General features: G+C 55.5%; 7 protein-coding genes across 7 annotated transcripts; 1 reads left to right on the top strand and 6 right to left on the bottom strand.

The window, feature by feature from the left end:
* Positions 1-1,407: 1,407 nt before the first annotated feature.
* Positions 1,408-3,299, bottom strand: MFIFM68171_10109 (uncharacterized protein; the record flags this gene model as incomplete). Its single annotated transcript, XM_071065528.1, has 3 exons — positions 1,408-1,667; positions 1,724-3,065; positions 3,135-3,299. 3 exons carry the CDS (start codon positions 3,297-3,299, stop codon positions 1,408-1,410), a joined length of 1,767 nt encoding a protein of 588 aa, XP_070921629.1.
* A 1,708-nt stretch (positions 3,300-5,007) lies between these two features.
* Positions 5,008-6,456, bottom strand: ARAF43A (Extracellular exo-alpha-(1->5)-L-arabinofuranosidase; the record flags this gene model as incomplete). Its single annotated transcript, XM_071065527.1, has 1 exon — positions 5,008-6,456. The coding sequence occupies one exon, from the start codon at positions 6,454-6,456 to the stop codon at positions 5,008-5,010; it is 1,449 nt and encodes a 482-aa protein (XP_070921628.1).
* Positions 6,457-7,143: 687 nt separating this feature from the next.
* Positions 7,144-8,211, top strand: MFIFM68171_10107 (uncharacterized protein; the record flags this gene model as incomplete). Its single annotated transcript, XM_071065526.1, has 1 exon — positions 7,144-8,211. One exon carries the CDS (start codon positions 7,144-7,146, stop codon positions 8,209-8,211), a length of 1,068 nt encoding a protein of 355 aa, XP_070921627.1.
* Positions 8,212-8,905: 694 nt separating this feature from the next.
* MFIFM68171_10106 (uncharacterized protein) lies at positions 8,906-12,827 on the bottom strand (the record flags this gene model as incomplete). Its single annotated transcript, XM_071065525.1, has 8 exons — positions 8,906-9,039; positions 9,135-10,173; positions 10,238-10,311; positions 10,366-11,037; positions 11,101-11,271; positions 11,430-11,848; positions 11,907-12,033; positions 12,095-12,827. 8 exons carry the CDS (start codon positions 12,825-12,827, stop codon positions 8,906-8,908), a joined length of 3,369 nt encoding a protein of 1,122 aa, XP_070921626.1.
* A 1,403-nt stretch (positions 12,828-14,230) lies between these two features.
* MFIFM68171_10105 (uncharacterized protein) lies at positions 14,231-16,476 on the bottom strand (the record flags this gene model as incomplete). The annotated part of the gene is made up of 3 exons (XM_071065524.1): positions 14,231-14,261; positions 14,353-15,972; positions 16,037-16,476. The coding sequence occupies 3 exons, from the start codon at positions 16,474-16,476 to the stop codon at positions 14,231-14,233; spliced, it is 2,091 nt and encodes a 696-aa protein (XP_070921625.1).
* Positions 16,477-18,647: 2,171 nt separating this feature from the next.
* On the bottom strand, positions 18,648-22,376 carry PMC1_3 (plasma membrane calcium; the record flags this gene model as incomplete). The annotated part of the gene is made up of 3 exons (XM_071065523.1): positions 18,648-21,145; positions 21,207-21,969; positions 22,023-22,376. 3 exons carry the CDS (start codon positions 22,374-22,376, stop codon positions 18,648-18,650), a joined length of 3,615 nt encoding a protein of 1,204 aa, XP_070921624.1.
* A 756-nt stretch (positions 22,377-23,132) lies between these two features.
* On the bottom strand, positions 23,133-24,953 carry MFIFM68171_10103 (uncharacterized protein; the record flags this gene model as incomplete). The annotated part of the gene is made up of 1 exon (XM_071065522.1): positions 23,133-24,953. One exon carries the CDS (start codon positions 24,951-24,953, stop codon positions 23,133-23,135), a length of 1,821 nt encoding a protein of 606 aa, XP_070921623.1.
* Between the last annotated feature and the right edge of the window lie 351 nt (positions 24,954-25,304).

Below are 25,304 nucleotides of genomic sequence, written 5' to 3'. Positions count from 1 at the left end.
CAATCCGCCGCGCCGGCCGCGTATTGGGAACGAGTGCTGAGCAGAGACTGAAACAGGCGGTAAACTGTCGTTGGGCCTGTGGTCTGGCACCGGGATCTACGGTGCAGGATACGACTACACGAAGTCAACCGGCGCCCCGTGTTGTGTGTATCCTGCAGGGAGCTGGCTCCAGTCTCATGATCTCGTGTTCTCGGGGGCGTCCGTTAAACCGTGACTCGTGATCCGAGGCTTTGCAGAATCTCGTTTGTCGTCTTGGTGGGGCTCTCTCGTGCCGGGAGGGGCAAACTTTGGGTTAGAGCAGGCGCCCTACACGTATCTGGCATGCCATGCCAGGGTCGCCGGAGGTTCGGGGGTGGATGTTGTGGGCAAGTCGAGACAGATGCGCAAATGCAAGAAAGAAAAATATACTGCATGAGTCCAGCTCGCACAACGGTCTGGCCAGTCGGCCGATGGAAGGCTGTGTAGACGTGGGCGGCGTTTGCGGAACTATCTGCGGGGTGATGGTTCGCCTTTGCAGACGGTTGTCTCCTGCCTTGCCCCTCGTGGCCTGTGCTCACGTCACCGACACGGCGGTTGCGACCTCAAATTTTCGTTCGCAAATCTCCTCCCGAACTTTGCAAATTCTCGATGATCTGCAGACATCGACATTGCCGGTCTGCTGCTTCCAACCCCCCAAAATCTACCGCGCATCGCTTGGGGGCGTGGCAAAATTCGGCGATCCGCAGTTCTTGTCTGATGCCGGCGGCAAACTGTAGAGCGCTCGGCACCACTGTTCTGCTGTTGGAGGCGGCGCCACTTTAATAGGGGATGTGCGGTACGGTACCAAATCACCGCTTCCAGCTGCGACGGCTGAGGGCTGGATCGAGAACATGCAGGTTCGATGTTGCGCAAGGCCTGCGGGTGCTGGCAGGAGGGCATCGCCGATTACGTAGTAGGACCCTTGACGCATCTCGCTTGTATCTCTGCACCCTGCGGGCGGGAGCGGCCAAGCTGTTGTGGTCCAATGGCGACATGTCGCTGCCACCTCATCGGGGCGCCGGACTGGGCCGCCTGCAACTACTCTACTTCCTCCACTATCATTCAAAGCTCTCGCTGTCAGCTGAATCCAGGACCAGCGGGGGAAGAAGAGGGGAGGGGGATGGGGGCGCGGGGGGGAGGGGCCCCGGCCTGCAGCATGGGGGATGGTTGGACTGTTGATGCCCGGTCGACACCCCAGCCTGTCGAGCTCATGGAATGAGCCCGGGCAGGAGAACTTCCCCCGCACGCAAACGGCCCGCCACTGATCACCATGTACCATCGTCTTTTGGAGTCGCCTACGCTCATCACGATAACCGACATATGTAGATAATGGTAATTGGTCAGAGGCTCTACAGAAATGACGACACAAGCCTGGCCCGACCGTCGTGCCTAGCAATTCAACGCAACCTTGCAGTCGACAACCGCCGCCTGGCCCCCTTGGACCGCCTCGATCGCCTTCAGCAGGACACCCTCGAGGTCCGCCGCCTTATCGACTCGAGCAGCAAAGAGGTCTCCTCCAGCCGCCGCCTTTGCGATCCCCGCATAATCAGGAACCGGCTCAAACGAGATGTTGATCTCCTCATTGGTTGCATTCGCCCCTAGCCCGTCAGGATGGACGAGCAACAGCGACTTCCGCGGCGCATTCCAGCCTGGCGTTCGGTTAGTGAGAGCTTCCACGAATCGATAAATACTGGTCGTGGCCTACCTTTGTTGTTCAGCACGATGGTTAGGACGGGGAGGTTGTAGCGCTTCGAGATCCAGTACACGCTACCCGGCACCGAGAAGAGATAAGTCCCGTCACCAACAATTTGCACTACAAACTTGCCCTTCTCCCCCTTGAGTTTAGCTTCATAGTCCGAGGCGAGTTTGATACCGAGGCTCCCGCCACCGGACCAACCAAGGCCGCCGCCGCCGCAGTTGATGAACGACCCGGGCGTTGTCGGCTGAAGGCTGTCGTGGACATAGAGAGTGTTGGTGACGGCCTCGACGGCCCAGATGGTGTCCTTGGGGCACAAGTCCCTAAGCTTTGCGCATAGATGGCTCGTTCCGAATTCGCCATTCTCGAGCGGTTGAGACCGCGCTGCAATCCCCTCCAAACGCTTCTTGTGCGATTCTTGCAGGGCTGCCCACCTCTTCTCGCTCTCCTCGCCCGTCAGCTTGGACTTGAACCCCTCATCAGTCTTGAGCACTGCCAGAACTTGCTCAACGGCCGTAAGCGCGTCGGCACGGTACCGGGACTGCGCCTGGATGTAGAACAGCGGCATCACCTGCTTCAGGGGGTCGACATCAATGTGGAAGATCTTGGCGTCTTCCCTGGGCTTGCACTGGGTCGAGATCCAGGGGACGTCGCAATCGAGGACAATGATGGTGTCGGCCGTACGGATCGCCTCCTCGTTTCCGTACCGCAACCCCAGCCACCCCGGGTGATCTGCCGGGAAGCACATGTCACTGCCGCCGGTATCCAGCACCCGAAGGCCCTTGACCGTATTCGCGAGCTCCACCAACGCCGCCGGGACAGTCTGGTTCCGCCCCGCGTAGCCTGTGATAAGCAGCGGCTCCTTCGCGTCAGCCAACGCTTCGGCGATGGCCCTTGCCGCTGAGCTCGGCAGACCGCCCAACTCGACCGGTTCCCACTCATTCTGCCTGATCGAGTAGGGCTCAATCTCCATCTCCATGACCTCGCGTGATCCGCAGAGATAAACGGGCCCCTGCGGATCCGACTTTGCGAACTGCAGCGCGCGGTTGACCATCTGCTTGACGTTGACGCCCGTCTTGAGCTCGGCCGCGTAGCGGCAGTACTGCGCGACAATCTGCTTCTGGTCGGGCACGTCCTGGATCCAGTGGATAAACTCGGTCCGCGAGCCCCGCAGCTCGCCCTCCTGCGTGATGGGTGAGAGGCCGGCGAAGACGAGGATGGGCGCCCGCCCCGCGCTCGCGTTGTGCACCGCCGCGCCGAGACCCTGCGTGCCCACGTCGACGTGCACGATGACGGCTTGGGGCTTGTTGGTCAGCCGCGCATAGCCGTCGGCCATCGACATCGCTACCATCTGTGTTGGTGTCAGCAGTTTTTTATATACCCTATTTTGGCTGAGGCCGGAGGTTTGAGGAGGACGTACTTCATTAGGGCAGGTGATGATTCGTGGGAACTGGCCCTTCTTCTCCCTACCCCCCTTGACCATGGCCTCGATGATGCTCGGGTGGTCGGAACCCAAGTTCACAAAGACGTGAGTAACGCCAGCGTCCCATAGCGCCTCGAAGAAAGCGAAGGATGTTGTGTACATCTTGGGCTTCCCTGTCGCAACTGTGGATGACCGCCGATTTTGCACTTTACTCGCGTAATTGGAGGTTATTGGGGGGTTGTTGGCCAGATGTCTCGTTGCTGGTGAAGGGATAATTTTGCTCGGAGAAGCAGAATTTCTGGTATTTATCGTCCCACAGGCCAAGTCGCTATCGGCAGGATGATGTATAGATGAGGCGAACCGCATCGCCCCTTGGCGTGCCGTAACGCCCCCATCTCCAATCACGGCTACAGTGACGGCAGGGCGGTTGGTATGATGGTGTCCCTGGAGTACACTCCTTACCCTAACCGTTCGAGGCGGGGTTGCGCGGAGGAAGGGTGGCATCGCGGCAATGTTGATGCGGGGTCTCGCCCTAATTGTCCACTGGGTGGGTACCTTTGGTGCAAGATCAAGCTGCCGCGCAGCCTATTGTGCTCAGATTTCCTGCAAAAGGTTATGCCGCGAGGCCGGCAGTCGGAGGCCGTTACCCTTGGGAAGTGGCTTCTAGAAGGATTCCTCTCCTTTTGTGTACCCGTCGTTTCGTTCCAACCTGTCACCCCTTCCCTCTCCCTGGAGGCGGCAAGGCCTGCAGTGACGGTGCGGATTACCAAAGCTTGATGCGATGATGGCTCGGGCTCAAGTGGGTTTAGCGTTCCCGAATCGATGGCTTTCGTCTGTTATCCGAGCGGTCAAGACGACAAAGGAAAAGCAGACGGTCATGGCTAGCTATTTATTGTCGAGCCATCGGTGCTCTCCCAAGCGCACTCGGCTTAAGCATCCCGGCCCCTATTCCGGCCCGTATGACGTCCGTGCCGTCAAGTGACCTTCCCGTAAGCTCAGCGTTCAAGGTCTGGCTGGCATCCGGTTACATAACAGGGGCGCACAGCCAGACGAAGCTTGACATTCTTCTGCCAACCGAATATCTGGATTCGAGAACCAGGGAGCAGGTCCCGGGTGCTGGTTGGCTACCGATGCCCTGTGGATATCCTCCGCATTTCCCCGCATGCCAGCGCTCCAGCGGGATTGACCGGTGGGGAAGCCTCGGGATAAGTGAGCTCACTGCGCCAGCCGACCCCTGGGTTGTCCCAGGCTCATCATTCTTTCTTCAACTTCTGGTGAGAGGCGACCTGATATTTAGTCTCGGGTGTCCTGTCCATTCCCGTCGTTCCCATCGGTTGCCATTCCCTGCTTCCCTGCGCGCAATAGCTTTTGTCTGGCCCGCAATGCCCGAAGGACCCGGCGTGTCTGACCACAGCGCAATTACTTACTGAGCCGAGGGTTTCCGCTCCCGTCGATTCCGCCCCACTGAAACCGCGACAGTGACCGGTGCCGGGGTTGGACTGGCGGGGTAGCCCCGTTTCGCTTGTATTGACATGTACGGGCTAGGGCGTGGAGATGGAGTACGCCAAAAATTACCTATCCGAAACCTCCACGCCCTAGACAGACACACCGCCAAAACAACACTCTGGACATGACATTGCCACTATAGAGAATGCCGACTGGACCTGCAAACCTATCGGGCCCATTCTGACCGACAGCGCAGCAAAGCATCCACTAAGACGACTCTCTGTTGGGGACAAGGATCGTTCCCTGAATCCGGCAAGACGGGCTGGTAAAGCTCTGCATTTGGCCCATTCAGACATTCACACTGACTACGCTTATTAACCAGACACACAACTTGAAGGCTCCACGGTGCACCCCGCAACCTCAATCACTCCAAAGAGAACGTCGCTTGCCTCTGCCGCGCCGCATCGTCCGCAACCGCCGACACGGCCAGACGGCCGCTAGCGTCGAGACCGAGATACTGCCCAGCTGCGTCGGATGCTTCCAGCGACACCCCCTCGCTGTCCGCCAAACCCGGACGACGATTGAAGCTTGCCGAGGCCCTCGCAGCCGCCGAGTTCAAGTTCCTGGTCGTCTCAAACTGCACCTGCCCGCCGTTGAGCCAACGGACAAACGAGCCCGGATTGCTGGTCGACTCCAGGCTCACTGTGCTCCCACCGGCCAACCCGGGGCTAACAATGCGGAACTGCGTGTCGGGCAAGGCCGGCGCGCCGCTTGGAACCCCGGACCCCGTGTAGAACCGAACAAATCGCCCCGGATCAGCGAGCGACCGCAGCCTGACCGGCGTAGCCCCATCCGGCACCGGAATACCAAAGTCCGGCGTGCCATCCGCCTTCCAGTACAGCTTCTGCACCCTGGTCCGCCGGTTCGGGTCGTTGAGCGGGTCCCCGTTGATGTCCCTGTACCCTCGATCGTGATAGACCATGATATCGCTCTGCCCGTCCTCGGACACGGTGAATGAGTTGTGCCCCGGTCCCCACTGGTTCGTGGCCGCGTTGCTGACGAATACCGGGTTGCGCGACTTGCTCCACGACGCCGGGTTCATCAGGTTGGCTCCCTCGTCCGCCGTCAGCAGGCCCATGCAGTAGTTGTGGTCGGTCGCGCTGGCGGAGTAGGTCAGGAAGATCTTGCCGTTGCGCTGGATCACGTAGGGGCCTTCGTTGACCTTGTAGCCGATGCGCTCCCACGAGAGGTCCGGCCGGGAGATGGCCACCGCCGTCCCGCGGATTGTCCAGGGGTTCTGCAACGGCGCGAGCATGAGGCTGGAGTTCTCGTCCGGCCGGCTTGGGTCCTGCTGCGCCCAGACGAGATAACGGGTTCCGTTGGCAACAAAGGTCGAGGCGTCGAGGGAGAAGGTGTCCCAGTTGGTCCTGATGATGCCCTTTTCCGTCCAGCTCGCCGTCAGCGGGTTGCTGCCCGTCCCCTCGAGGACAAAGGCCCGGATCCGCCATTGGTTGGCGACGCCCAGCGCGACGTAGATGTACCACTTGCCGTCGATGTAGTGGAGCTCCGGGGCCCAGACCTGCCCGCTGCCCACTCCCGAGGACTTCCGTCGCCAGATGGTTGTCTCGGCAGCTTCCCCGAGCGCCTGGATGGTTTGTGCACGGCGGAGGATGATCTTGTCGTATGCCGGCACTGTAGCCGTGAAGTAGTACCATCCATCCGTGTGCTTCATGATGTGTGGATCCGCACGCTGGTTCACCAGCGAGTTGACATAGCTCACAGCCGGCGACGCGGTAGCTGGGGCCGGAACCAGCGCCAACCACGTGGAGGCGAACACCGCCGCCGCGGTAGCGACGCGGTTAAGGAACTTCATTTCTATGCCGGTCCGTAATCGCCTAGACACCAGGAACGAGCCCAGTTAGTGGATTGGTGTGGAAGTCACCGGGACAACCCGTTCTAATGTCCCGGGTGCGCGACTGTCTTAAGGGGGAGTTCCCGCCGGCTATATCTGGGGACCGTCTCCTAGTTCCGGGATGTGGCCCGCCGTGTACTATCCCGATATTTCGGTTGAATGTCCTTCTGGGTTTCTGGAAAGAAGACGCCGGCCGATATGCGCACCAATGAGCCAGTCGCTTTCAGAGTTACATTTTCCAGTCCTGGACCCATCACGGAGAGACCTCACTTGGAAATCATAACCGGTTGGCGCGCAACAACGGGGTGCACGTTATCTAGCAACTATACCGGTCTGTCCGCATTTCAAAGGCGGGAATCATACTTAGTAACCGGGGGTTAGAATTATCCGCTTCAACCAGGTTCCAGAGTTAAGTCTTGTCCGCGTAACTTGGCGCACCAGTTCCTTCGGTTAGCGAATCGATACTACCATTGGCGGGTCCGATTGGAGGAACAATATATTACCAAGTCAATCGCAGCGTTTACTATTTCGCTTAACGACTTCAAATCGGGAGACACCCTCCGCATTTCAGAGTTATAAGACGCCGGCGTCGCTAGTCGACAGACATGTCGTAGGCTCCGATGAGGCCAACAGGATTATACAATAGTCATGCGTCCGTTTTCACTTTTCGTGGCAGCACTATGGTCTGCTGCCGCCAACGCTCTGCCAGCCCCTGAGCAGGGTTTGGGCCGGCCCGCTGTGACAGCCAAACAGACGCCCACATTAACCGACTCCTTCGAATGGACATCCACTGGCCCGCTCATCGGCCCCAAGAATGACAACCGTCGCTTAGCAGCTATCAAGGACCCCTCTGTTGTCGAAATCAACGGCACCTATCATGTGTTTGCTAGCACCGCCCAGGAGTCCGGCTACAACCTTGTGTACTTCCGCTTCACTGACTTTGCCGAAGCCAACGACGCGACATTCTACTATCTTGATCAAAGCCCCATCGGCACAGGCTACCGCGCGGCACCCCAAATCTTCTACTTTGCGCCGCACAAGCTGTGGTACCTAGTTTTCCAGAACGGCAACGCCGCCTACTCGACCAACGAGGACATTGCCAACCCGGCCGGCTGGAGCGCCCCCAAGAACTTCTACAGCGGCGTGCCTGAGATTGTCGAGCAGAACATCGGGGAGGGGTACTGGGTCGACATGTGGGTCATTTGCGATGACACCGACTGCCACCTCTTCTCGTCCGACGACAACGGACAGCTATATCGCTCGCAGACTCCGCTGGGTGATTTTCCCAACGGGATGAGCCAGCCAGTAATTGCGCTGCAGGACGCGGACAGATACCGCTTGTTCGAGGCGGCGTGCGTCTACAGGCTCGTCAGCGGGGGGTATCTGCTGCTGGTGGAGGCTATCGGGACCGACGGGCACCGGTATTTCCGGTCATGGACGTCGGACAGCATCGCGGGGGAGTGGGAGGGGTTGGCCGACAGCGAGGAAAATCCGTTTGCGAGGTCGAATAACGTCGTGTTTGACGAGGGTGTCGCGGCGTGGACTAAGAGTATCAGCCACGGGGAGGTGATTCGTACCGAGACGGATCAGACCCTGACGATCAGCCCGTGCAAGCTGCGGTTCTTGTACCAGGGACTTGATCCCGAGGCGGGCGGGACCTATAACGCGCTGCCGTGGCGCCTGGGGTTGATTACGCAGACCAACTCTGCTTGTTGAAGCCCAGGTAACCTGGCTGCCCGTGTGAGGTTTCCGCATGCCTTATCCGCATGAACAATGCAAGGCCGCCACGCACAGGTGGATAGTGGATATCAAACTTGCCAATGGCTCGTCTTCTTCAGAAAAATAACCCTATTCCCCTTCAAACATCCCTTACGCAGTCTTGTATTCGTAACCGTGATATTTGTCTGGTTGGCAAGTTTAATGCCCTGTAAACAGTATATAGAGGCAAATTACCCACAGTTGCTCGGGGAGCTGCGGTCTCTGGGATTGGGCATTTGTCGGACCCTGCCTTGTTTGCTTTTGAATAGGACTCTTTGCGTTCTCAGTGACAGCATCCTAGTCAATCCTGGCGAATTTGTCCCCCAAGTTGAGCTAGTAATGCAAGCATTTGTTATGTGCTGTACTTTGGGTATCGGATTGTGAGAAATAAATTATTACAAGATTGACAGGCCGTGTTACTTTCTCCAGACCTAGTGTCACGACTTTAACGGCAGAACGCAGAAGCCCACTCATCCAGCTTTGTATCTCCTAATCCAACTTGTTGCTCCAGTGTGGCCAGAGAAACTTTTATACCCTTCCTTTCTGTACGGTTTCCTTTATACTGCCCTTCATGGCCATCCAGACCATTCTTGGAATTTGAAACCCTTATTTATTAGGTGGGCTGGCTAATACTTTAGTATTGACGCCTATATCACCTCTGGAAGAAGTTCGGGTTGTTGTGGCTGGTGTGGAAGCCGTCGCCCATGATGACGACGGGCCAGATTCCGGCGAAAGTGAGATTGAAGCAACACCACCAAGCCGTCTTCCAGCGGGCTTTGACTGTGACTGGGAGCTTAGCTCGGTCTCAGTATCCGGTCTTGGAGGTCCGAGGTCTGGCCAGCGCCATGGAAACATCTCACTGCGGCCGAAAATAACGGCACCTTCATTGCCGAGGCTGCCGAATGGGTTCCCTGTCGAGCGAGAGGCGCTGGTTTGAGACTCCGGAAAGGGGCTGCGACAAAGTTGGCGCATGAGTGTCTTGTGCGGAAGCACGACCTGAATATGGTCGCAGTGCCGTCGGACTGGGGGATTTCGCCCATCGCGCCCTTGATTTGACGCCTTGACCTTGCAATCGAACGCCTCGAGGACAGATGCGGCATGCCAGTAGACCCCGGGGGCAAGCTTCATGGGGACGGATGAGGCGCTGCCCTCTTGGCGAACGATTCTGGAAAGATCGTAAGTGCTGACGGCAAGGTATTCTTTCCATCTTGGCAGCATCTCCAATCCAGGACAGGTTTTGGCGGCGTCGGTATCCCCTTGAACGGGAGATATCAGTTCACCAAAGCCTTCGCCGAAGAGGGTAACGGCCTTGATAGCGCGAGTGAAGTCTACCCAGGATTTGCCACAACCGCTTGACATTCCGAGGTGGGCGACACGAGGAGTGACTGAACGGCGAGCGGCAATGTCCGTGAAGCGATAACCTTCCAGCTTGCCTCTAGGCCTGAGCTTAAACGGCAGCCCAGCCAAGAAAGGATCGAGACTGGCCTGGTAGTCTATCAATTGTTCAAAGACGTACATGATCTGGTTTACGCGGTCCTTCAGAAGGACACCAGTGCTGGTTCGATACTCAGTCTTGCTGGTCTGGCCGCCAATCGTGGCTTGTTCTGTGCGGACATCGTCCAAGTCGGGGAACACCGGCCGTTCCAAGTTGTGCCTGTTCCTCAAAAAGTCAATCGCAGCCCGTGGGCTGCACACATTAAGCCCCTCTTCTAGCTCGGACGGGTCGAAGAGACACTCCGGAGCGAGCTCACTATCGCAGTCGTGCTTCAGTGACGCTCTGACAAGATGAAGCAAGGTGTGGAGTCCATTGGACAGCCAAGCCCTGTGGTCCTGGACGTCATACAAAACCACGTACGAACCGGTGAGAGCAATCAGTGTGTCAAAGTAGGCCGTGTCCCTCCTAATCATGGGGCTTTTATCCTTCCTACCAAGGGAAAACTCGGCTCCCGCTGACAGAAACCCGGGACCACCAGAGATGACAAACTTTTCCAGGGCACAGCCTGGCCCAACAAAAATCGGGGCTTGACCATCCAATGTCGTAGTTTGCGAGAGGGGATCCTTGGAGCATTGTCAGTGTCTGGCTCGCCATAGGTGTCGTGGGGCAGTCCATACCGATGTTATATGAGACCTTTGGCGCCCAACCGAGGATGTGCCTTGCGGCCTGCACCTTCTGTATCACAGCAGCCGGCGCCAGGAGGGAAAAAGATATACCTCCGCTGGATACTCGGTGGTCTGAAAAAGGCAGCCTGCTGCCATCCGGATTCATCATAAAGTGCCATAACATAATGGTCTTGTTGGTTTTGTCAGTGGTGCATGCGGTGGCAACCGTGGCGGCATTGAATCCTTTTAGGACAGCCACCTCTTGGAAAACGGTTAGACGTGGTGCACCAACTAGCAATCCCATAGCTTCTAGCGGTATCTCAAGGCCCCGAAGGTCATTGGCCCTCATGGGGACCGGAAAACCTTGGGCGACGACCGGATTTTTCAGTAAACCATACCAACAGGCTCCACGACCAGGCAGCATTTCGTCTTGCGCAATCTCCTCTTCGATGAATGTGACCAAGCAACGGACTCCGCCATCCTGGCTAGATCCCTGAAGGACATGTAAATTAGCAATACTGGAGGATATCTCGTCCGGTGAAAAGGTCGACTCGCGCAATGCGGCGCCGATCCACGAGACGACTTCTGTAACTTCGACTATCGAGTCCTGGAGCCCGGTGCAATCAACCCGGGTTACACCATCGCCCATCGCAACTAAGATTCGGGTATCATCAAAAAGATGCCCTGAAATCCTCATTTAACATGGAAAACGTCGAGCTATTTTCCACAAAAGCGTAGACACCTTACCTTCGGCGGCCTCTCCTTCTCGCACGACGGCAGCGATAAGGACTTTTAGAACTTGCTCCCCGACCTGGGGCCAAGTTTGTTTTAGATACTCTCGGCAAGTTAGTAGTTGTGTCCGCCTTCCAGAGCCCGTGATGGTCAGGGCAGTAGCGAGGGAGTGATGATCTTGAATCCCTGTTGTTCGATGAAGGCTCGGGCATCCCACAGCTGTTCAAGCATGATGCATTGCGTTTGGAGAGCTCGGTTGCCTCTCTGCTGTCCCAGAGAAGAGAATACCCTGCTCCGGATCCTCTCTAGGACGTCGGTCCTAGCATAATCTAATTGTGATCTACTCTGCACGGTGGCTCTGAGCAAGGCAAACGACGGCGTGTTGATGACGAAGTTGATCCTCGAGATATCCACCTCGCTTAGGACGGGCATATCCGGCTTCCCTTCAAGGTCATCAGCGTCGCTAGCGTCTCCCAAGCCGGCATCGTCGCAAAATGCCTCGTGGAGTCCGGTGTGCTCATCAACATCAGGTGGGAAGACATCTAGTAAAGCGCCGTGGTCTTTCTGAAATTGCTCATTGATGGGGATTTCCTCTCCGGAGTGGTTCTGAGAAGCGCTCGGATCGAAATCAGGCCACAGCTCGATCTTCTGCTGGAATGTCATACTACGGTCGCTCAAACGGCCTTCGTCATAAGTATATCGTGCGTCGAGCGGCTCGTCAAGCGATTCTTCCCAGAGTCCATAGAAAGCCTCTGCAATACGGCTAGTGCATTTATCAGCAACAATATATATCGAAGCACTTTGATCTTCATCTTACGCACTGTTTGTTCTGCCTCGTAAACGTACTCACGGCTTTCCCCTCTGGTAGCTTCTCGGTGTAAGCCAATCGCAGGGCAAAGGCACGAAGTAGATCGGGGAGCGCGTCGACCAGTTGAGGATTTGGGGGTACTGAACGGCTGGACTGTAGTAGCCTCCTACAACTGCTGAGCAAAAGCTTCAATGTAGGTACCAGTAAGGCCGTTGGGTAAGTCCAATGACAGGTTATCAGTTACCACCGAGGCAATATCAGAGACGTCGATTTCCCCGTCTTGTCCAGGGGATAGTTGGTACACTTTCGCACTCGTGGCGGCGTTGGAAGACGTTCCATAGCCTGAATCAGGAACTGTCGACAGCATCGCCGTCGGCGTATTACTGTGCCTTCTTGGTTGCTCATTGCCTGCTATGTCCTGACTTGGAAAGGAGAGCGGTTCGAGTGGCGAGGGGAGCATCGGCGGCGGTGCCAGTTGCCGTATATCCTGCGGTTTACCTCCGCTATCGTGTGCACCTGGTATCCTGGCGTCCAGTCTTCGCGTGGGATTTGGCCAGTAGACGCCAAAGTCCAGACCAGGAAAACGCGTGAAAACCTGGCGCTCGCGCAACCCAGTCGCGACTTTCCATCGATACACGGGGTTCAAATCCTCTGGGACATTGACCAGAATCGTTGGTGTAGAAGATGAAGGCTCGCCAACCATGAAAATGCGGCACTCGGGTAGCGGCCTGTAATCTGAAGTCAGGAACGCATCGCGGAGTGCGGACTTGATGTCGGGCATCAAGGACTGAATCGCTCGATGCGTGGGACTGCCGGTGAGAACTGTCCAAATATCCTCATCGTGCTCCGCGCGGCCTCGGCGCCCGAACCAATAACCGACGGAATCCCAAGGATTCCCCAGCCAGTCGGGAACTTCTTCCGACGAGGAAGCCATAATGACCTCGGGGTCCGCCTAGCTCATGGAGAAGCTGAGGATGAAGCCGAGTCCAAGAGCGGGGTCGGCGTGCAGAAGGGGGCTGCGCAGATAATGTGGTGTATAACCCCTTGGAGTATTTGGCGAGGCAACCAATGTTAGGTACCTTGCTTAACTACTTATTCTGATGACTAATGAGTGCAACATCTCATACCACGCGACGCGACTACTGGTCGAGCCCAGGTCGCTCCCCATGAATACGAAGCAGCGTGTCTTCACTTGAAAGGCCAGGACGTCAGTGTTGAGTGAAGAAGCGTCAATGGCAGGGGGGTGAGATGAGATGGTGGCACAGTTGCCCACAATCTTTGCTGTAGCCCGTCGTCAAGCTCTCGTTTGAACGTATTTAGAGCAAAAGCACTGGCAATCTTAGTCGTTTAGGCGCAGGAGAGGATCCTGAGGAGCTGGCCGCAGGACTTTGAGCTGGAGAGGTCACTACGGCTAGGGCTCGTAGTGGATAGAGAGCCGGATGACTTAGTAAGGGAATACGTTGAGTGCTTAAGCAAAGGGGTGGTTTAGGTGGCATCAAGAACGCGGGTCGAGCAAATTTTGATTCACACCTGTAGGCATATATCCTGACTTTATAGACTAATTAACTTTCTAGTATAAATGCTCACCGAGCAAGTTCAGTTTCTTCATCATCCCCAAAACAAGATTATCCCTGCCCTGCGCTAAACTATCAAGAATAGAGTACATAGTTATCATCAGTCGCGATCCTTTACCCAGACTGGAGCGTGAAAATAGCGTTGGCCCTTTACGTAGTGGATCCAGCAAACCGTGGTTGCAATTCGCTCCGCGGTCCACAAAAAGTCGTAGAATGGCGATCCAATATTCGTGATATGAAGCACCATCTCTTGACAAGCAGGCAGCAAGCAATACAGCAAGCCATGCCGTGCTACCGTTAGTAGATATCACTAGGTTGGGATCGGCTCCTAGGTCGAGTAAACAGCGGAAGAGGTTGATGTCCGGAGGAAACCTGAGACATGCATCCAAGAGAAGTGGCCATTGGCCCGTTAATTGCGCCAACTCGTTTTTCGACCGGCCTGGCATGGAGGGATCCTCTGGTGTAAACGGGCGTAGCCAACGGAACTTCCCTGTGGCGCTCTTTAAAAGATTGGGTCGTGGTCTCGTCGCCCTCGCGATGCTGTCGTAAGTATCCAGATGCAAACCCAAGAATGGTTCTTCAGCGAGCGCCCCTGGCTTCGCGTGCGTTTTGACATAATCAATCAGTCCGAATCGTGTAACGAGGTGAAGAAAGCCGGCGCCGCAGTAAATCCCGCCCAGCTTAGCCAGACTATAAGGCTCTGGGCCTAGAACATGGAGTGCAGGCAGAATTTCTCTAAACTCCGTTCGTTCCACCGTTTCCTTCAGACAGTCAAGGAGGCGTGACTGTTGTACCTTAGAGCATGCGTTAACACACCCCGCTGTTGCAATGCATTCCTTAACCCATCGAACAATGGTTCTGGAGTTCTCTCTCATCAGTGCTGACGTCTTTAACAGAGCGAGATAAGCCGAGCACAGTTGAAGATTCAGGTCAAAGTCTTTGGAGGCATCATGCATTCTCCGGCTGACCTCGGGCTTTTTAATGAAATCGCGGACCGTCTTGTGCAAGAGTTCAACTCTGTAGTGTGGCTCAGGCCCCAGTTCCAGTAACCCTTTGCACCGGCTGTTCAGGCGTCGACGGAGTGTTTCGGCTTTCGTCTTGATAGATTCAGAGTCGATCGGTTGGATTGAAAGCCGGATCGCAAAATCTGGGTCTTCCACTGAGTCGTCGACAAAGGATACCAAGAGCGCATCCGGGGGTGTCTCACTCGATAAGACGAGTCTGATGTACTGCGATGCATGCTCAAAGTAAAAAGGGTCGAGACTCTCCAAAATTGCAGCGTACAGGTTCTCCAGGTCTTCAGGTAGAAGGTCCAATTTCCGTTTCAAGTCGGAGATACGATCGTCGTGAGACATGCAAGACAAGAGAGCCCTGACCACTAGGGTAACCCATAAGAACACTCCTGCTGACTTGTTGACAATTTCCTCAAGTAGAGCCGTTGCATATGTGGGCTCTCGAGCCTGCAGCCTTTTGAAGCCCTGATCTTTGGTGAATTCAGATTCCACATAGAGTTTGATGTCGGGATAAGTGAGATCTTGAAGTCGGAGGTTTGCGGCCTGGCCAAAGGCATCCTCGAACACCACCCACGGGCGGCTAGAGACGCAGACTTTGACATGATTTATCTTCAAGATATCGTGCGTGAGTGACAAGAGTGAAGTATGGTCGCCGTCGAACTCATCCAGGCCGTCAATGAAGAGACAAACGCTGGCTCCGCCTTCCGTAATCTCTCTCACAGCACTTATCAGAAGTTTTTGAAGGTTAGAGTTGGACTTGGGCTTAAAGTTACAGCCAAATAGATAGGCCGACTCCCACTCTCCGGGTACTATCCGCGGGATGATGTCTGGGGACTCCTGCAGCAGCTGGAAAAGTAGCGACTGGTACAGGCCCCTCGCGGACGCCTGTTCAGCCGTCCCCGACGCCCAAAAGTAGAAGGACGCGAAAATCAGCCGCCTTCCGTTTGCCCATTTCTCTAAGTGCTGGCGGCATTGGTCGGCGCCTAAGCTACCGCCTTGGAAGTCGGCAACATACTTCATCAGAGTCGACTTGCCAGAGCCCGCTTTTCCCGTTATCCAAAACAGCGGTGAGTCGGACTCCAGCCACTCCATGAAGCATGCGTTTCTCCTCTCCGGGGTATGCTGGAACATCCACTTGAAAGTGTCCTTGTAGGCATTGGTGATGGTCGACTCTCGGTAGCTGAGATCGTCATACTCAAAGGTTTGGATATAAAGACGCTGGAGCTCTTGCTTTTTGGGAGGAGATATCTCTAAGGCCATATTACCCCTAGAAGACTGCATCTCTTGGAGCATATTGGACTGGAGACGCTCAAGATTGTTACCGGCATCTCCGATTGTGGCCAGGAAGCTAGAGAGGTAGTAGATCAGGACGTTTCCTGGGGCTTCTAGCTTTGCATCCTTTGTATTTCTTGCTGCCTTCACTTCGCTTCGGAGGTGTCTTAGCTCAGAGAGAATGGATTCTTGCTGTACCACAGTTTGGGCCGTTATTATTCTGATACGAGATTCGGCTATGTTAGCGGCCAACTTCTCGATGCAGGTATAGCTTAGTGGCTTACCTCAGTTCGGCAAGAAGGTGGGTTGCGAGCTCTGACCGATACCTGTCAATCCGCTCCCTTAAATCGTTGATTGCATCGGCATGCCATATAGCCCGGAAAGCTGAAAGAACAGCGTCGAGGCGCTGTTTGCCGTCACCGACACCGGTTTTAGCAAGGCGATCCAAAAGCTCCCGGATAAGCTTGGAACAACTAGCTGCCAATACAGCAAGACTGTCATCAGGCTGTGTTCCAGACCCCAAGTTTCTCGACTTGGTAGGGTCTCCAAGCTTTTGCAGGATAGCTTGGAGATCGATTGATATCTGGCGCAGCTCTTCGAGAGATCTCGGTAGGACGCCTGAGCGAGATATAATATCATATGCTTTGGAGGTGAACTTCGTCCCGGCCTCTAGAAACTGGAGAACATTGCCAGCGACGGCAATAGCGGCGATGACTTCGGCCATTGTATCCTTCAAAGAATGTAGTGAATCATAGACCACGGTTCATGGTTGTCAGAAGTAACCCAACCGGCACAACTGTAGAGTAGGGTTGGCCGCTCTGGGTGAATAATGGGAGCCCGATGAAAATTTCCCGCGGAAGGCTGTGGTAGGCAGTGTTGGGCAATCGCAAAGTGGGGGAGACGGATAAACTGCCAACCGGTAGTCGAGGCAGCCCCGCACACGAAACTTGGAAGCACAAATGCTATCGGGGTGGCAACTAAGTATCTACATCCCGCGAGATCTCCGTCACGCGTTTTCTACCGCTCTCCAACAGCCACTTGCGAAGAGATTTACCCGCTCGGTATCCCTGATGTAATAAAGTTCAAGGTAAGATCACAAATCCCTTATTGATCGACATTCCATCGCTGGGTTAATCGTCGACATTCTTCCCGCCTCGTTGAACCGAATGCAACTGTCGCGATGTCCTCTCTTGTTTGTCGGCCTAACTCTCAGCTAAGCTCCCATTAGAGTACAAGTCAGCAATTATTTCCTTAGATCTCAGCTTTGGTAGAATTAATAGTATTGAGATGCGTACCGCATAGGAAATCGCACGCTGAGGACTAGCTGATCTCTCAGCTGGTCCCCTATTTGGTGTATCTCGTCGGTTTCTCACCCAGTCATCATTGCAGGTCTGATAGCGTCCCCTTTCCGCCGCTCATTGGGAATTTGCAGTTTAGCCAACGCGGTGAGAACTGACCAGCGATACTGTTGCATCTATTTGCAGCCTTGTGTATACTCCCTTTTTGAACAGTTCTGATATCGGACCCGATTGGCATACCGCTACGAAACCCAACCCAAACCTTCTCCTTCGGTCCTGTAGGCGCGCAAAATGACCTTGACAGACTGAAGCCAAAGTTAAAGAAGTGAAAAATGTCGTCAGCAAGCCCTAGAGACATAAACTCGGTCATGCTGGCACCGGATGGAACTCGGTTTTGGAGTCATGGAGATGAAGCCGGTGGCCAAAGTTCAAAGTAGCCGCCTGAAAGAAGTCCTTCGAGCTCCATGAACCGGAAAGCGATGAAAGTGACCACTGAGGCAGCAACCCATGATGGGGCGAACAGGGGCTAGGCGCAGTGCTGCTGAAAGAAAAAAAAAAAAAAAAAAAAAAAGGCCACTCCAGCCTTGTGCATAGACACCATCACACCTAATTATTCGTCTTCTACGGATGCATTATATTTGTAGAATAAACAATCTGGTGATTAGCATCTGTGTTGGTACTAAATAAGATCATCCCCCTCCAACCATCGGCTGGCCTATCCACGTGAACACTTTGCGCTGGAAACGGAGCCGTCCTAGCATTTAGGGGTAGGACAAAACTGCGCGGCATTGAAATGGCGCAGAAACACTTATCTACACCTATATACCCAACAACCAAGGGGAGGGCAAAATACAGAACAGACAAGACAATAGGGATCATGGCTGCCGATGCGGTTAGTAGGCTGATCCTAGTGACATCGGTCGGGCTGGGTGAGAATCTCTGTAGCCATCTGAACGTCCAAAGTTCCGCTTATTGAGATAAACAAGGAGGCTGGCTAATAAGAAGAAGGTAGACAAGAGGAAATAGGTGGGAGATCGGTGATGAGCCAACAATAAAAGGAGGACGACGATAAGGAGAAAGAGAGGAAAGGAAATAACGAGTGCAGAAAAGAAGGGCAGGATTTAAATAGCCTGATATAGGTACCTAGCTCGTAGGTCTACATAATGCTGTCTTCACTCAGGGGTAACACTTGCTGTACCACAGATGTTAGGCTGTGGCAAACCGGCCCTACCTCTTGGAGGAAGCCCATTAGCCAAGCCCTGGGTATGCGTGGAGCGGTATAAGGCTTGAGAAGCTTGATATGGGCTAGGCATAGCTCGCTAAGGGATGCTCTGCTTGTTGTATCCGGATGAACACGGCTAGGTGGCTTGGTATTTTCAATGGCACTCCTGGGTGCTCTCGAGGTCAGCGGAAGGGTTTGAGAAGCACCCGTGACAGTTTTGCTACCATGTATGGCGGCCTCATTCATGGTGTCCAGGGGAGGTATTCAATGCGAAAGGCTGTAAATATAGGCCCTTGTCTCACTATCGTGGTAGCAACCTCCTCCCCCATTTGTGCGCCGTAGATAAAAACCAGATTCACTACAAAATAGATTTTCTCAGTCTCCGATCCGCATTTCACTGCCAGCTGAAAACTGTTCTGTGACCGGCGACATAGCGCCAATACTGGCAGCAAGAAGACCCGGCATACCAACCGCTGACCGCGTGGGAGACTTGGAGCGCCCGTTCCGCCCAGTCTTCCGGCCACCGAAGCTCTGTCGAATTGCTGCCGCCTCCCCCAATGCCGCTATTCGCCCTCCACGTACCCGCTTCAGGAATGCGAGGTCATCCCTCACCGAAAACAATGCGCTAGCGAAATCCCGGCCGGGGCAGGCGGCGGCACCACCAACACCTGTCCTCTCTCCACCCATCTCCCTGCCATCTCTGTGCCGCCACACCGCAAGGCTCGGCACCCACCCAACACAGCTGTGGATCCAGCTGTCCGGAATGAGGCGGATGAGAACCCCCACCGGTATCGACAAGAAACCAAGCACCAGGGAGATAGCCCACTGCACGCCACTCAGTCGGACGACAACGAAGGCGGCGCCACCGAAGAAGATGATCAGCACCTGTCCCAGCACCATGACGGCCATCATGAGGAGGAACAGATGATTCCGGTGGAGGCCCTCGAAGATGTTGAGCTTGTTGTCGATGCGCCGGCTGTTAACGAGCTTGAAGATCTGCATGAACACGAACGTGTTGAAGACGAGCGTGCGCTGCTCCGGCTCCGGGTAGGGCAGGAAAGAGGGCCCCGCGAAATGCAGCGTCAGGCCGACAGTGAGTTGGTAGACAGACTGGCCGATGATCATTTTCCACATGGTAAGATTGATGAGCGGCGCCGTTCGGGATTCCGGGGCGCGGTCGAGCTGGCTGTCACTGGGCGGGTCGGTCGCCAGTGCCAGCGCCGCAAACGTGTCCATGATCAGGTTGACCCACAGGAGCTGGATCGCGTTGAGAACGGACCGCTCTTCGCTGCTCGCCACGGCCGAGATGAAAGTGAGGACCACGGCCGTGATGTTGACCGTGACTTGGAACTGGAGGAATTTCTTGATGGCGTCGTTGATGGCCCGGCCCCAGGCGAGCGCCTTTACGATAGACGAGAAGTTATCGTCCATGAGGATGATGTCGGATGCTTCCTTGGCCACTTCGGTGCCCATGACGCCCATAGAGAAGCCCACATCGGCCGCTTTGAGCGCCGGGGCGTCGTTTGTTCCGTCGCCGGTCACTGCAACAACTTGGCCCAGCGACCGTAGAGACTCGACGAGCAGACGCTTATCCTCGGGGCTGGACCTGGCCAGGATGCGGAGGTCCAAGACCACAGCGCGCATTTGCTCCTCGCTGAGACGGCGGAACTCGGCGCCCTCCATCACAAGCCCGTTCTCGCCTGTGATGATGCCGCACTCGCGAGCGATGGCGCGGGCCGTTTCCACCCTGTCTCCTGTGACCATTTTCACCGCTACCGACGCGCGCTGGCAATCGCGCACTGCCACTGAGACGCCCTCGCGGACAGGGTCCTGGATGGCGAGCACGGCGACCCACGTCATGTCGTGGAACACGTCGGCGAGCTCAACCTGGGCGCAGTTGGCGCGCACGCCCTTCGGCGGCCAGGAGTCGACATCTCGATATGCCAAGGCTAGCGTCCGGAGCGACAGCGATGCGTACCGCGACACGGCCTTTGAGATGTCCCCCTTGTCTGACTCGCCAAACAGTGAAGTAGAGAGCGGCCCTGTCGGATCGGCCACGCCAGCGCTGCACTGCGTCAACACCACCTCGGGTGCTCCTTTGATGAGGAGTCGGTATTTGCCTCCCGGGAGCTTGATGACTGTACCCATGCATTTCTGTCGTGAATTGAAAGGGAATAATTGTACGAGGGCGTGGTTGGCGCGTTCGATGGCCAGGGGTCCGAGGTCAAGGCTCCGTCTGGCCCAGTCGAGGAGCGCCGTTTCGGTCTTGGTACCGATAAATATTGGCTTGCCGTTTTCTTCGCCTTCGAAAGCTGTCGTGTTGATAGCAATGGACTCCTTTACGAGATCTCGGAATTCGCCGTGAAGGATTGATGACAGCTCTGCTGTCGAGAGCCGCGTTGCGGTTCTAGTAGGACGAACGAGAGCCCCCTCGTCGCCTCCAGCCCCGTTCATCGTCGGAGATACATCATTGTCATTTAAATCTTGACAGTACCTTCCATCGCAAAAGCTAACTCCGCACGAGCCCAGAGCGCCCGCGACAACCGTCATGACATTCTCTGTGAGGGTCCCTGTCTTGTCGGAGCAGATAACCGTCGCGTTGCCCATGGTCTCGCAGCATTGTAGATGCCGTACAAGGTTGTTTTCCTTGGTCATCCTCTTGGTGGCGAATGCTAGAGAGAGCGTCACAGCTAACGGCAAGCCTTCCGGAACGGCAATGACAATGATAGTAATGGCGGTGATAAGGATCCTGAGAAAGTTCTGGCCTTTTTCCTCGGGGCTGGCTTGGTTTGCCGGGAGTCGAGCAGCAAACTCGATGAATAGCACTACGAATAGCAGCAGCCCTGCCGCACTGCCTAGCTTTGCGATATATCCTAGGTATCCGATTAGCATTATGTGTCCCAGAAATCGTGTGGCACGTCAGGGTGTGCTTACCGGCAAGAACGTTCAATCTCGCTTGCAACGGCGTCAGGCCGGGGTCATTGCGAAGCGCCATCATAGTTCTCCCGTAGCCAGAGTGCGGCCCAACCGCCGTCACGAGAAATGTCCCCACGCCATCCAGAACCCTGGCGCCCGAGAGGAGGAACGGGTCCAGCTTTGCAATCGTCTTGGTGTTGGGATCAGGCTCTCGCAGAAGAGCCGACAAGACGGCCTCGGCGGGCATCTTCTTGACCACATCGGATTCCCCAGTCGAGGATGCTTCGTCACAACTGATGTTATGACCCTGGACCAGCACCCCATCTACCGGTATCACATCGCCCTGTTCCAGCGCCACAACATCCCCTACCAACACATCATGGACAGAAATCCTTGAGGGCTTGCCCGACCGGATCACCGTAACATATCTGTCCGCCTTCTTCCTGTGTAGCTTGCGAAACTGCCTTTCCTTTTGCCAGTCGTTTAGGGCACCGACGAAGACCACGACCAGGATCGCAACGATGATAGCGACACCTTCAATCCACTCGACTTGCGCGCTTTCTCCTTCCCCATGATGGCTGTCAAACGTTTGGTACAAGCCGAGGGCAAGAGAGATGGCGGCCGCCACGCTGAGCAGGATAAGGACCCTGTCTTGGAGCGCAATCCAGGCGAGCGCGAGAAACGTCTTTGATTTCCGCTCTGGTAGGCGGTTTTCCCCGAATACCCGTCGCCGATCCGCGTAGTGATCATCCGGTTTAGCGCCTAGGAATGGGAATGGTATCTGGGATCTATTTAGCGCCGTTCGTTAATCCGTGCTTCTCGGGTTATCCTGACTGGTGTTGCTCTCGGGGTCAATGCATCCGCATACCGGTTCGACTCGGACCGGTGCGATGGCCCTGACAAAGCCTCCCTAAACGTTACGGTGCCGCTCAGTCTGGCCTCGTCAATACTGAGCCCCGCTCGACAGTTGGTTCTCAGGCCTCTTTCCAGCCCCGATAGGCCCCCTAACTGCTGCAGGATGGCGACTGATTTCGGTTCTATGAGCTTGGATAGATGTCCAGGAGAGAAGGCGAACGGGTTGTTCTCCATGTTGAAAAGATCCTCTTCCCCCGGAGTTGCCCGCAACGAAGCCGGCCATGCCGAGTCAAGCACTAACGATGGGGTTTCGGCGTGGTTTGTTTGATCCATCCGTGTCTGTAGACAGTATGGAGTAGCATGCGACGCATCGACTTAGATATCACAAGGAAAATGACGTGCAAAGGGGGCGGGGCCATTGGTCTGACGTTTATTTGATGGCATAAGCGGTAGACGGTAAGAAGGCATCGTCTTAATATTGTTACTGCTAATTACCACATTGGTACGACTTCGTGGCGTGTTGAAATCATTTGATGCGGATACTGTAACAGCATAGCCTCAATCATTCTAGATGTTCGTATGCTTGTGGCGTGGTGAGGTCATGTGATGCGGACGTCACGACGGGGAGATCTTTTGTCCTCGAGGCTGGAGTATGCGGTGGCGTGGTCTGCTCATCGGATTAAGATTCAACAAGACCCCTTCTTCTCACCGACAAAAGGCCTAAAATATTTGCGCGCACGGCATTTGCTCCTAAGTTCTCGAAAAATACACCCCAATCACCCGACTTAAGACACGTATACCTAACATAAATGTTCCCAATGGATCTCTTCAAGTTGTTAGTAACCAAAGCCTCTCCAGGCATTCAATTCGAACAAAATGACGCCTGCCCCTGGTTTGCAGCGCCCATCGAATTGGATCCTATGACAATGAACTGCCGTCGCCCACACCTGTAGATGGATACTACCCTAGGAACAATCCGGACGACAAGGGCTAAAGAAAAAGGAGAATTGGCAACTGAATAACGCGTAACGCATGTTGCCCCCATGCTACCGATCACTCTTGTTCAGCGGCCCGTCTAAGCATCCAGAGCTATCCTAAAACAAGATCGATCTCATCCGTGTACTCTCGATCCCAAGTGGCGGCAGTAATCCGCCCGAGACCTCTACGATAAGCCACATTTTCATTCCATTCGATCCATAGGACGTAGATTATCCTCTTAACCTCCGGCTCCCAGGGCGTGGCCGAAAAGTCACCGAGGATCTCTTGCCCAAAGTCGCCCCATTTAGTGACTCGCTTCGGGTCCCACGTCATTCCAGCAGCCACTTCAACAAGCTCAAACATGATTTCATCACCATCATCTAGCCCGTAAGAACCCCCGGCCGGGAGCAACATAAGTCTGAGCATCCCGCATTCCGATCCCGACTTGTCGAGAAGTGTAAACTCATCTGTCTTGTGCAGAGATCGTCGACGTCCTCTGAAATAGCCTCGCAGTGTCTGCGTGTACAGTTTGCTCGCTGATACCACGTTTCCCGGTTCGCAGAACAAAGGGAGTGGGTACGCTGTTCTGGTGTCGTCGAGTCCGGCATATTTCCACACCGGACGCGGATGCATCTCGACCTGCTCCCATCCCTCGACCGGTTCATCGCGGAACCGATAGCACGGCCTATAGGTGAGAGACGAGGCACGGATCTCGGACATGCCGTGGACGGGGTCGACGTAGAACCATGGCGCAGTCGGCATGACCTGGAAGACCCAGGAACCCTTTCGGTTATGCTGTAGAAGATGAAGATGGCTAAAATGCTTCAGCCAGGACTCGGTGTCGATGGACCCTTCCCAGCCGACCCAAGACCAACTCGGCAAATGTGCGTCATCATCAGCTACGCTGCCGTTTGAAGGAACCCGTCGTTGCAGCGTCTCAGCAGGCTGCCACAGCAGGGCCTCGTAAAAGAACATTTGCGGCAGCCCGGATATGAACCCGCCGTCGAACGAGTACCTCCACGTCGACAGGAGGCTGGAGATGGCCTTGAGCGCGTCTTCTGGATAGGTGAACTGGCGAGTGTTGTAGCTTCTCACCGCGAGCATGTACTGCGGGATATCGGGACAGGCTGTCAAGCCGACCCGGACGGGCCAGCGCGGGATCGTGAAGATGCTGTTGAGGCGGCACTCATTCCACGCGGCGGCGGGGCACTCCCAGAGGACGACCTGGTTATGGAACATGATGCGCCGCCGGGAGAATATCATCTCCTGGAAGGTCCATCCGCGGTTGTACCATATGGCCGACTGTGACAGCAGCGACGCCTGCACCTCGCGCACCGAGTCGCCGTGCAGGAAACGCGGCTCGGTGACGCCTCGGATCCCCCGTAGGCCGTGGTCGGCGTCCCACCCGTCTGCAGCGATGATAGTCACGTAAGCGTTGGCGTAGATCCACGCCATGGCGTGGATCTGCTTGCGCTTGACCTCCAGGTCGTCCTGGACGATGCATAGCGCGTCGACCCAGAGGTAGGGGATCCCCAGGCGCTCGAGCAGGCCCATTACGTGCCGGATGGTCCGAGGTAGGAACATGTCCGTGGCCGCCTCGAGGGACCCCGGCTCGAGGAGTCTCGATAAGTTGGCTGTGGTGGCCTGGCTGCAGCTCACTCCGCCCCAGACGTAGCTCAGCGCGGCGTATCGATCGTCTGGACCCGCCGGCGTCAAGCATTTGCGGGAAATGTCAATCAGCCATTGCGGCCGGGTTTCCACCGATTCTGCCGTCCTGAGAACGGTTCGGCAGGTTAAGGCGTGGTTCTTGTCGCAGGTATACAGCCAGAGCTCAAGGGATGTGATATCAATCCAGGAGGGGTCCACTTCTTCGAATGCGCTTTGTGTTTCCAGAAGGTAGGGTTCGTCAGACCGTTCAGCACGGGTACTCATTGTCATTCGTTGCGCATGTTGGAGCGCTTGCAGGCTTGCTAATTGAGGTGTCCAATACCAATGATAGGAGCACTCAGTATTAGCGCTGGCTGTTATCGTATTAATAATAAGCAGATACATAAACCAGGTCCCCCTTCTCGCGCGAGGTGGGGTGGCTCATGCCTCTCAAGCTGCCTCAGCGAACCGCGTAATTCTGTGTGGCGGAGTTCCTTGACCGACAAAGTAGGCGGCTGAGCCTCAGCCCTGCCAAATCGGCGCATGGGATTTGGCGTGCTGCAGTGCAAACCGGTATTGTGCAGGCTGTATAGTTCAGGCCGTGATGCCCATCGCTGGCTTCGCACGGCTAACGAG

The sequence above is a fragment of the Madurella fahalii genome (assembly GCF_045866475.1).
Source record: "Madurella fahalii IFM 68171 DNA, scaffold_6, whole genome shotgun sequence".
Classification (NCBI taxonomy): domain Eukaryota; kingdom Fungi; phylum Ascomycota; class Sordariomycetes; order Sordariales; genus Madurella; species Madurella fahalii.
The sequence above is the reverse complement of the archived record's forward strand: the minus strand, read 5'-3'. Positions and strand labels throughout refer to the sequence as shown.